Source organism: Oncorhynchus mykiss, chromosome 24 (genome assembly GCF_013265735.2).
Source record: "Oncorhynchus mykiss isolate Arlee chromosome 24, USDA_OmykA_1.1, whole genome shotgun sequence".
In the NCBI taxonomy this organism is placed as follows: domain Eukaryota; kingdom Metazoa; phylum Chordata; class Actinopteri; order Salmoniformes; family Salmonidae; genus Oncorhynchus; species Oncorhynchus mykiss.
In genome coordinates, this window is record NC_048588.1 from 32,094,711 (window position 1) to 32,107,482 (window position 12,772).

The following is a 12,772-nucleotide window of genomic DNA, read 5'->3' on the forward strand; positions in this document are numbered from 1 at the left end:
CCTAGTCTAGTGACAATCAGCTTGTAACACACTTCAGCTTATGGGTAGGCTAACAACAGCCAAAATGATGTCCACCTTGAAACCAAAGCAAGCCATTTGTTCAAATGCACATTGTGGCCTAGGAACTTTGCTGCTCACCGCAGAAAACCACAGGGTTGTTAAATGTAGCAGAACATTAACTAAACCTAGCAAGAGGCTATTTATAACCAGGCTGTGTTGTGGGGGGGGGGGGTAGCTGCTTTCTTTTCAACAGTGTAACCTGAGTGTTGTCAACACATTGTTGTCAACACTCAGAATGACAAGGGTGCTGATGTTATGTCATCAATCCCAGTGCAACACGTGTGTAGGGAAGTAGAGTTGTGGTAAGGGAGAAGTCAAAGACCAGAGGGAACTACGGGTTCAAAACATCAAAATCCTTACTAGCCTAATGTTATTTTCCTTTACTTAGTATGGAATAAAGCCTACTACTAGTAGTACATTTAACGAAGTGCCTTTTAATATATACCACATGGAGATTTCTATAAATAAAGTTTTTTATATGAATAAAAAAAATTATCTGCATTTTGACATGTCCCTCGTCATATTTTTGCAACTTTCCTGGGAAGATCTAACCACAACACTTCTTCAAGTTTTCACCATCATTGTAAAGCCCTAGTTATGTTGTTGCTTTGATTGTCCTTTCTGAAGATGATTATTTATTTAATATAATTAGTGATTCATTTAATCGTGTTTATCATTCTTAAGGTCAACCCTGTTACGTCAACTGAACTCTCATTTTATTTAATATAGTAAAACTATATTCCTTTATTTAAAAAAATTTTTTAAGAAACATTGAAATATAATAGTCAAATTATAGTATTTATTCTTCTTTTCTGGTTGTTTAGTGATGGAAAACTAAGCATAACACCCTGTTACTAATAGATGAGCTAGAAATGTTTTAATGTAAAAAAAATGTGAAGCTTGCATTGAATTGCCCTTCCCTGTTGCACAAAGCTTCCCTTCTCCATATCACAAGGGCTAATTAATGGCTAATTAAGATGGAAACTTCAACCCTGTTACAGTCAACCGTTACTTTAATGGCACGTTATTGGCATGTACTATAGACTTGTTGTTACCCCCTTGAGATGATAAAAGATTAGAGGTCGACCGATTACGATTTTTCGATACCGATTATTGGAGGACAAAAAAAGCCAATACCGATTAAAAATCGGCCAATTTTTTATTTATTTATTTATTTGTAATAATGACAATTACAACAATACTGAATGAACACTTTTATTTTAACTTAATACACAAATAAAATAAATGTAGCCTCAAATAATGAAACATGTTCAATTTGGTTTAAATAATGCAAAAACAGTGTTGGAGAAGAAAAAGCTAGTTTAAGTTCCTTGCTCAGAACATGAGAACATATGAAAGCTGGTGGTTCCTTTTAACATGAGTCTTCAATATTCCCAGGTAAGAAGTTTTAGGTTGTAGTTATTATAGGAATTATAGGACTATTTCTCTCTATACCATTTGTATTTCATTAACCTTTGACTATTGGATGTTCTTATAGGCACTTTAGCATTACCAGTGTAACAGTATAGCTCCCGTCCCTCTCCTCGCCCCTACCTGTGCTCGAACCAGGAACACATCGACAACAGTCACCCTCGAAGCATTGTTACCCATCGCTCCACAAAAGCCATGGCCCTTGCCGGGGAACAAGGGGAACAACTACTTCAAGGTCTCAGAGTGAGTGATGTCACCGATTGAAATGCTATAAGTGCGCACCCTGCTAACTAGCTAGCCATTTCACATCGGTTACACCAGCCTGATCTCAGAAGTTGATAGGCTTGAAGTCATAAACAGTTCAATGCTTGAAGCACAGCTAAGAGCTGCTGTCAAACACACGAAAGTGCTGTTTGAAATATTGCTTACGAGCCTGCTGCTGCCTACCACCGCTCAGTTAGACTGCTCTATAAAATATCAAATCAGACTTAATTATAACATAATAACACACAGAAATATGAGCCACAGGTCATTAATATGGTCGAATCCAGAAACTATCATTAAACATTTTTTTTTTGTTTAAATTATTCTTTCAGTGAAATATGGAACCGTTCCATATTTTATCTAACGGGTGGCATCCATAAATCTAAATATTCCTGTTACATTGCACAACCTTCAATGTTATGTCATAATTACGTAAAATTCTGGCAAATTAGTTTGCAACGAGCCAGGCGGCCCAGAGAAGTGACAATTTCCCTAGTTAAAAGAAATTCATGTTAGCAGGCCATATTAACTAAATATGAGGTTTAAAAATATATACTTGTGTATTGACTTTAAGAAAGGCGTTGATGTTTATGGTTAGGTACACAGACTGCTTTTTTCATGAATGCGCTTGTTAAATCACCCGTTTGGTGAAGTAGGCTGTGATTCAATGATAAATTAACAGGCACCGCATCGATTATATGCAACGCAGGACAAGCTAGATAAACTAGTAATATCATCAACCATATGTAGTTAACTAGTGATTATGTTAAGAAAGATTGTTTTTTATAAGATACGTTTAATGCTAGCTAGCACTTTACCTTGGCTCCTTGCTGCGCTCGCATAACAGGTAGTCGGTCGGCCACGATCGGTGTCCAAAAATGCAGATTACCGATTGTTATGAAAACTTGAAATCGGCCGTTCCGATTAATCGGTCGACCTCTATAAAACATCTTTATGAAGTGTGCTCTTAATGACAGACCGTTATATATTTTTATTTTACCAAGTTACGCTACCCAAAATGTACTCTATTCGTGGAACGACCCGCCTATCTTAGCATACATTATTACACGACAGCATAATAGCACGTACATAGAGGTCTATACTTAGTGAACACACTTCTTACTTTCACCTCAAGAATTCCTGCTATGCAGCCATTCCAATTCAGTTGTTTGAAAAAAAATAGTTGTATGAATGGTGTCACATGCCGGGAGTACCTCTGGCTGTAGTCATGGTCAGGAAACCATCTGGCCTGGCTGTATATTATGTTGTGTGTCTGCCTGGCCTGCAGTCTTCCCCTCTCTCCTGGGGGATTCGAAACCCTCTGCAGCAGCAGATCACAGACAAGGCCTCGCGTCAACTCAGAGGAAAACATAGTTTGGTCTGAGCTGCAGTCTGCAGACATTCTGGGCTGTGTGCAGGAGGGTAACCAAGGCTGCCTCTAAGCCACAGATATCTGCAGTGTAGCCAAGTGTCATTTCAGAAAGCTTCAATGTTCAAAGTTAAGTATACAATCTCAGGTCAAAAGAATGGAGTCTTCATAATGAAACAGCAGGGTAAAAATACAGGCAAAATGGCTGAAAGAAGTCATAGCCAACAGTCCCTAAAAGGGAAAGAGCTGACCAGATGGATCAAAGCAAAGAGTCTGTGCAAAATATTTTTGCTAGTACGACTGTGTGGCTTATCCTGCCCAGAAACCTGACCAAAACACAAATGAAAGACTCAAATCATGGACACTCTTACTGACAGTTGTGGCTGCTTCACGCAATGTATTGTTGTCTCTACCTTCTTGTCTTTGTGGTTTGTCTGTGCACAATAATGTTTGTACCATGTTTTGTGCAGCTACAATATTGTGCAGCTACCATATTGTGCTGCTGCCATGTTGTTGTCATGTGGTGTTGCTACCATGCTGTGTTGTCGTCTTAGGACTATCTTTATGTAGTGTTGTGGTGTCTCGTCGTGATATGTGTTTTGTCCTATATTTTTTATCTCAGTCCCCGTCCCCACAGGAGGCTATTTGCCAGGCCATCATTGTAATTAAAAATAATGTAAATAGGGCAATGCCTACATTAGTGCGATGTCGTCATATTTCACACTAAGAAATGTGATATCAGGCATCTTCCTGTGTGATGATATCTATCATGAGGTAGCACGCAACAGCAAGTGTCCATGTGTGTTTACCTCCTGCTTGCTCTCCCATTTGCTGCACAATGTAGCTCGTAGTATTACAACACTTGGCCCATGCAGAGTGCAACTTATAGCACAGCACAGCACAGGGCAGGCAGGAGCTTCTCTGGCATGGAATCCTACTGCAGCTTTATTTATGACAAAGACTTCAAAGAAATAGGCAAATTAAGGTAGCAAGTACTGCACAGAAAATGGCAATGAGGCCAGAAAAGTGAAGATAGGGAATTGCATTATATCAAGCAGTCTAGCTGTAGGCAACAGCATAGGGACAAATGATTCAACTTCTTTGGAGCCACAAAAGTCACCATACCCTGACCTGTCAAGAGCTAGAGCAAGCTAGCCACAGAGGCTGTGGCTAGGGCTGGACGGTATACCATATTTTATGATTTACCGGTATTGATGCAGGGACCGGTTCAGGTTTTTACTTTACCTTCTAGAACGGCATTTGAATGTTGGTTTGTTAAATGTGATACACCATGTGTAATGTCAATTTTTATAGTTTACTTCGCTACTTGAGTCATCTCTCTCCGCTCTTTCTCTCCGTGCCGCTTTCCACACAGTCCTAGCCATGGCCCGTCACTCGAGGAGCGCATTTGATGTTCCTCGACCAGGAAACACTTGCGTTCAGTCTGCATGGTCAATGCAGCACATGCAACAATGTTGATGACAACAACGCTGTTTTCACTTTGTGTCTTAATATAAATCCACTAGAGTTCTATGATGACACTATTAGTTTGTGTTTTTTACATCAGCAAACAGCTACTTTGTCTATTCTTATCAAGTTGCCCTAAATCTTGTGAGACGCTAATTGTTAGCTAGCTACTAAATGCACTGAGTAAGATCAAACATAACTAGCTAATACAGCCTGATACCAGTGATGGTCTAAATCAGCATGTTGTTTTTGCAACAGTATCTTCTAAATCAGAGGAATATGCAAAGCAAGAATATGTTAGCTACATGAAGTAGCTAAGAGAAAACATGCAATGTAGCCAAAGCTTATAGGGTCCCCTAGGAAACACTTACCAACACTTTAGTTCCTACCCTGTCACAATAACTCCTCCCTGGCATTTTAAACAATACTGTATTCAAAGTGCCCACTATTATATTCTAATTATAGAATTAGAATAGTCATTCTATTTCCATGATTCCAACAGTTTTGCTCTAATTCGCAATTGCAACATTTGGTTAAAAATAAGTCCTAGATTAACTGCCCATATTGTGCAGCCCTACGTGGCAGTGCGGAAATTATCTCAATTGAGCAGTGGTGTAAAGTACTTAAGTAAAAATCCTTTCAAGTACTACTTAAGTAATTTTTTGGTATCTGTACTTTACTATTTTTGACAACTTTTACTTCACTATATATTCCTAAAGAAAATACTGTACTTTTTAACTCCATACATTTTCCCTGACACCTAAAAGTACTCGTTACATGAATGCTTAGCTGGACAGGAAAATAGTCCAATTCACGCACTTGTCAAGATAACATCCCTGGTCATCTACTGCCTCTGATCTGGAGGACTCACTAAACACAAATGCTTTGTTTGTAAATGATGTCTGAGTGTTGGATCGTGCCCCTGGCTATCCGTAAATTGAAAAATAACAAGAAAATGGTGCCATCTGCTTTGCTTAATATAAGGAATTTGAAATTATTTATACTTTTAATACTTAAACATTTGATACTTATTTACTCAAGTAGTACTTTACTAGGTGACTTTCACTTGAGTAATGTTCTATTCTATCTATTCTGTTCTATCTATCTATATCTTTACTTTTACTCAAGTATGACAATTGGATACTTTTTCCACCATTGCAATTGAGTGCAGGAAATGTAGAAATGATAAAAAAAAAGTGCTGAAATGTCATTGAGTCTGTGTTGCCACCCTAGTATCACTCACTACTCAAAGCACTAGTATCACTCACTACACATAAAGCACTAGTATCACTCACTACACATAAAGCACTAGTATCACTCACTACTCAAAGCACTAGTATCACTCACTACACATAAAGCACTAGTATCACTCACTACTCAAAGCACTAGTATCACTCACTACACATAAAGCACTAGTATCACTCACTACTCAAAGCACTAGTATCACTCACTACACATAAAGCACTAGTATCACTCACTACACATAAAGCACTAGTATCACTCACTACACATAAAGCACTAGTATCACTCACTACACATAAAGCACTAGTATCACTCACTACACATAAAGCACTAGTATCACTCACTACACATAAAGCACTAGTATCACTCACTACACATAAAGCACTAGTATCACTCACTACTCAAAGCACTAGTATCACTCACTACTCAAAGCACTAGTATCACTCACTACACATAAAGCACTAGGATCACTCACTACTCAAAGCACTAGGATCACTCACTAAAAGCACTAGGATCACTCACTACTCAAAGCACTAGGATCACTCACTACTCAAAGCACTAGGATCACTCACTACACATAAAGCACTAGTATCACTCACTACACATAAAGCACTAGTATCACTCACTACACATAAAGCACTAGTATCACTCACTACTCAAAGCACTAGTATCACTCACTACTCAAAGCACTAGGATCACTCACTACACATAAAGCACTAGGATCACTCACTACTCAAAGCACTAGGATCACTCACTACTCAAAGCACTAGGATCACTCACTACTCAAAGCACTAGGATCACTCACTACTCAAAGCACTAGGATCACTCACTACTCAAAGCACTAGGATCACTCACTACTCAAAGCACTAGGATCACTCACTACTCAAAGCACTAGGATCACTCACTACTCAAAGCACTAGGATCACTCACTACACAAAGCACTAGGATCACTCACTACACATAAAGCACTAGGATCACTCACTACACATAAAGCACTAGGATCACTCACTACTCAAAGCACTAGGATCACTCACTACTCAAAGCACTAGGATCACTCACTACTCAAATCACTAGGATCACTCACTACTCAAAGCACTAGGATCACTCACTACTCAAAGCACTAGGATCACTCACTACTCAAAGCACTAGGATCACTCACTACTCAAAGCACTAGGATCACTCACTACTCAAAGCACTAGTATCACTCACTACTCAAAGCACTAGTATCACTCACTACACATAAAGCACTAGGATCACTCACTACTCAAAGCACTAGGATCACTCACTACTCAAAGCACTAGGATCACTCACTACTCAAAAAACTAGGATCACTCACTACACATAAAGCACTAGGATCACTCACTACTACACATAAAGCACTAGGATCACTCACTACTCAAAGCACTAGGATCACTCACTACTCAAAGCACTAGGATCACTCACTACTCAAAGCACTAGGATCACTCACTACTCAAAGCACTAGGATCACTCACTACTCAAAGCACTAGGATCACTCACTACTCATTAAGCACTAGGATCACTCACTACTCATTAAGCACTAGGATCACTCACTACTCATTAAGCACTAGGATCACTCACTACTCATTAAGCACTAGGATCACTCACTACTCATTAAGCACTAGGATCACTCACTACTCATTAAGCACTAGGATCACTCACTACTCATTAAGCACTAGGATCACTCACTACTCATTAAGCACTAGGATCACTCACTACTCAAAGCACTAGGATCACTCACTACTCAAAGCACTAGGATCACTCACTACTCAAAGCACTAGGATCACTCACTACTCATTAAGCACTAGGATCACTCACTACTAATTAAGCACTAGGATCACTCACTACTCATTAAGCACTAGGATCACTCACTACTCAAAGCACTAGGATCACTCACTACTCAAAGCACTAGGATCACTCACTACTCATTAAGCACTAGGATCACTCACTACTCAAAGCACTAGGATCACTCACTACTCAAAGAACTAGGATCACTCACTACTCATTAAGCACTAGGATCACTCATTAAGCAAATGTACAACTTTTATTATTCAAAACTAAAAATACAGTCAAATACTGTCCATTTTATTTTTTAAATACCGTGATTGAACATTTTGGCCACATTGCCCAGCCCAAGCTGTGACAGGTGGCCAATGTGGAATCAATTCTATCATATCCAGGCATATCAACAACCACCACCATCACAGCTGACACCCTGTGAGGATGATGGCACTTCCTCACCTAAAGACTCATACATTCCCCATTGTGTGTGAATGTTAATTTGTTAAAGGACCCTGTTTTTCAGTCATTTTTCATGTCCTTCCAGTCAAACATTTAGTCTGCTACAGTTAAGTGTGTAAGTATATATGTGAGGAATGTGTGTTGAGTCAGGAATGTTGCCCCTCCAACCAAACTGAGTTGGTTGAGCAGAAGGGTTTATGTGTTTGTGGGAGAGAGGCAGTGTGAGTTGCTGAAAACAAGGACAGAGGAGAGCATAAATCTTACCTTTTTGAACTTATATCCTGATTTTAACTGTTGTATTTATCCATTTATTCAAATAAATTCTCTATTTGAGTAAAACTGTTCCTGACTTCAAGAAGCCTTTATGTGCACAAGGAAACATACATCTTTGTCAAACCCCCCCCCCCACTCTATTCGGGAACTCTAACAAGAATAAAAATATATATTTTTTACAGTGTAAGTAGGCTACAACAAGCTGCTAATCCATCAACTGACTTCCTGTCAGGTTTTCTGGAGCTGCTTGTTAAGACATGCTAACATTCGATGATTGTAAAGCCTTCTCTTCAGCACAAGCATACAGGCAGTAGCATGTGCCACAAAAATGTGCCACTGCACTGCAGCAGAAAGTGGGGTGGAGCATTTCTGATCAAAAACAGTATTTCCTCTGCCTTAACTAGGCTGTACAGCTGCAATAGAAGGCACCAAATCTCAAACCCCATCTACAGTGGCAGTTTGACAATAACAATACAGCTCAAAATGAAAGCCTCCTGGCTAATATGGCTCCAGATAACTGACTAACAAATCCATTCCAGGTCAAACTGTTATTTAAAGTCAGCAACCTAAAAGCATAAATCTCGCTGGGGGCTCCAAATCAACCCACGCAAGTCAGTGTGCTGAACACTGCTAGCCTAGTAGATACTAGTTAAGTCTACAACCCAAGTCAGTGTGCTGAACACTGCTAGCCTACTAGATAAAGGTTAAGTCTACAACCCAAGTCAGTGTGCTGAACACTGCTAGCCTACTAGATAAAGGTTAAGTCTACAACCCAAGTCAGTGTGCTGAACACTGCTAGCCTACTAGATAAAGGTTAAGTCTACAACCCAAGTCAGTGTGCTGAACACTGCTAGCCTACTAGATAAGGGTTAAGTCTACAGCCCAAGTTAGTGTGCTGAACACTGCTAGCCTACTAGATAAGGGTTAAGTCTACAACCCAAGTGTGTGATGGTGGTGGTTAAAATGTTACTTTTAGGCCGTTGTTTTGGGTATTTGAAAATACTAGTGGGTCTACATTCCAGAACTCCAGCCCAGTGCTTCTTCAGAAAACACTGCCATTATGAAAACAATGACGATGTTTATCACCTGTTATTCTCACTCACACCCTCTTTTTCATTTGGTTTGCAAACGTTCTGGGTCTGGAGATCAGGTATTTACATACTAGACTACCTTTTCAAAAGCTTTAAGTTATGTAACACTCTCTCTGTACGTGTGCCTGTAGAAGATTGAACACGCACTTGCCCTCTGGAACATTCCACTTCACTGCCAGTGTGTAATTACTGTTTCCCATCCTGACTCCAGGATGCCCAACCAGGCTTACTGTAGTAGGCAGTAGTCTGTAGTAGTCTGTAGTGGTCAACCCTCTCCAGGCACCGAGCCTCTTCATCACACAAACGCCACGAGCTAGTTAAACTGTTGCTGAGCACAGACACTAACCTATACATTATGCATGTGGCTAGCTAGGCCACATTCAATGAATGTCTCACCACCAACAGGTCCAGAAAAAACACTAAACCGTATAATGTTTTACCCCAAATACAATCTCTTTTGGAGATGGGTCACTGTGATAGCCAAACATGTTGTATCACTGCATGACTGGGCCCCTGTCCAAGCCTTTACCCAGTCTGGCCTCAATGCATGATGTCAAATCAAAGACTTTTCAAGTAGAGGCACAATTACTGTAAGTGGTATAGAATAGACTTACTTACAGAAGTCAGGCCGAGAGTGGTCTTCAAAGATATTGTTATTCATTTCTAAACATCTCAATTGTTTCAGGAATAGGCCTACATTAGTTAAGGGCCCCTTAGACAGGAAGCATGGCACTACATGATAAATTATGAATTCCACAAGTTCAACATCAACACTGTTCAAGTGTATAAACAGTGATGATAAAATGATGGGCAGGCACATAAGTAGCCGTCAGCTGTATAAATATGACATGACAATGCGTGATCCATACCCACCAAAAAGGGAACGCCAGAAGAGACTCGTTAGGACATTCCCAATCAGTCAATTCGCAATCAACACAGCTAACATTTCCATAAATCTAGGGTCTCATCCTGTCAAAAACGAACAATGAATAGGCTAGGTCTAGTCTGCTATTGTAGCTGACATGAGGCTTAGGCACCTATATGATGTTCCTTATATTTTTGCAAAGTCCCAAAAATGCTCAGTGCCATGTAGTTTAGTTTAAACAAAATCTATGACAATCCTTTCACATATTCCGTTTTGTTCTGACACTGAATGCTGTGGCAAAACTAGTGAAGATGAGTGAAAAATGTTTTGACTGACTTGTCAATAGGTAACAAAACAAACTCACTACGAAGATGCACGACTCCCTGACTTGCAAGTGTACCGTGACCACCCGAGGACAGAGCTTAATGGAGATTGCATACCCTAACTATTCTCAGCATGGCTACATTTAGAGCCAGCACCATTCCTAAATACAGGAATGGTAGAGGAGGTTCTAGAACACTGATAACGCAACAAATGTCTACAATGTGTCCAATTTTGATCACATTGTGTATGGAGTATTGTATGAAAATACACATGCTGGTTGGTATATGGGCTGAATGATGAAATCTGTGTCATAACGTTCAGAACTTTCTGAATTATATTTACATACCTGACACACCATTATCAATATGATGGTGGTCTGAGCTGGCTTGTACCCTCCAGCTTTCCCTCAGGAGGCATAAGCATGCAATCCACAAGGTCAACGATTTGCTGAAATCCATAATGGAGGTTTGCTAGGAAGAGGATGGAGAGGAAACGTTAAGAGAGACATCACGCATTAATACCTACAAATGTTAGCTACTAGCCTAGTGATTTTACTATGCAAACTTCAGATTTCAAACAATGACACTGCATGATTATTACAATCTAAAAGGACTTAAGCATCAAATGAGATCATATCAGAGCTTTACAAGCCAAATATCATCAGACATAGTATAGAAGTCACATAGGGCTAAGTCAGATAACACAGGCTCTCACAAAAATCAGTGGTTGGCTAATGCTAATCCATAACACTAATAGCAAACAATTTCACCTTCAATAAAATAATTATATTACATTACACGCCTATATTAGCTGCACATGGATAACAAGCAATCATAGCTAACGTTACCCGTCAGTAGCTAAATACATGTCTGGCTAACCAACGTTATAAAAACAAAAAAGTGACAGCTGGGAGCTTGACAGCCCGGCCTGAATAGCTATCATAATCAAGTAAGTCGTTCCATGATTTTCTAGGTAGCCATTAAATGTATAGTAACTAGTTAGTTACCTTTCAATACTTTTGCATTGGATGCTTTTCTTATTACAACTATTGTGGGTTACCGTAGACTCAAAGGCACGCCATCAATCGTAGGTCCATACTCCAAAAAGAAACCCATTTGTATTCCATGGATAAAGAGAGAAGTTAGCTGGCTAACTAGCTAGTTGGCTGTCATATCTGCATATGACAGATGACTTTCCGCTCTGTTTAGCCAGCTGACCTTAGGTAGCTAGCTAGCCAGCCAGCAATGCGCAGACAATCCAATGCAACGGCCGAGGTGGTCGACTAAAAGATACTTGGAGGTCGACAAACAGACACTTGGATAAAGCCAGCTAGCTAACGTTATGGTCAGGGCCGCTTCTTCGGGTAGCTCACCACCGCAACAAGAACAGCAGCCTTCAGACCACTGTCAGCAGCTAGGAAGATGGCTAAACCGATAAATCATCGCACACGAACTAGCTACAGTGATAGAACGCGAGCAACTTAGCAACCCCGTCCTTTTACGTCAATTTACTGGATAAAATACACTCAAGTAAGAAAAAAAGTATTTATGATTGATTCAAACACAGAGCGGTCGTAATGCACTAGCTACATGTCCGCTACAGCCGGTTTCCCCCACACACAAAAAAAATTTCTTCAGACTGGGTTGCTTCACCCATGTGAATCCAGAAATATTAACGAATCACTTCCTGTTCAGTTTTTTTTTTATCATCCTTCAAAATATTTTTTTAGCCCTGTAAACGGTGTAAATGAATTATTGAATAAAAAATATATCCGGATATCTAATTATGTCTAATTATGTTATTATATATTTAAGCAATAAGGCCCGTCGTTCGTAAGAACAGCCCTAAGCCGAAGTATATTGGCCAGATATCACAAACCCCCGAGGTGCCTAATTTGTATTATAAACTGGGTACCAACGTAATTTTTGCAGTAAAAATACATGATTTGTCATACCCGTAGTATATGGTCTGAAATACCACGGCTGTCAGCCAATCAGTATTCAGGGTATGACAAACATGTATTTGTACTGCTCTAATTACGTTAGTAACCAGTTTATTAAATCAATAAGTCACCTCGGGGGTTTGTGATATATGGCCAGTGTACCACCGCTAAGGGTTGTATCCAGG

At 39.7% G+C, this 12,772-nt stretch overlaps 1 protein-coding gene across 2 annotated transcripts in view; it reads right to left on the minus strand.

Annotated features, from left to right (window-relative positions):
• The window catches only part of LOC110503167 (stromal interaction molecule 1), a 56,643-nt gene extending 44,320 nt beyond the window's left edge, over nt 1-12,323 (minus strand). Inside the window, exons 1-2 of one of the 2 annotated variants that reach the window (XM_021581519.2) lie at nt 11,652-12,323; nt 10,992-11,115 (exon numbers count right to left, since the gene is read on the minus strand). In XM_021581519.2, coding sequence (XP_021437194.2) covers nt 10,992-11,103 — 112 coding nt within the window. In that variant the 5' untranslated portion in view covers nt 11,104-11,115; nt 11,652-12,323. The remainder of the gene's footprint in view (nt 1-10,991; nt 11,116-11,651) is intronic. The other variant, XM_021581520.2, reaches the window with a different exon arrangement.
• Between the last annotated feature and the right edge of the window lie 449 nt (nt 12,324-12,772).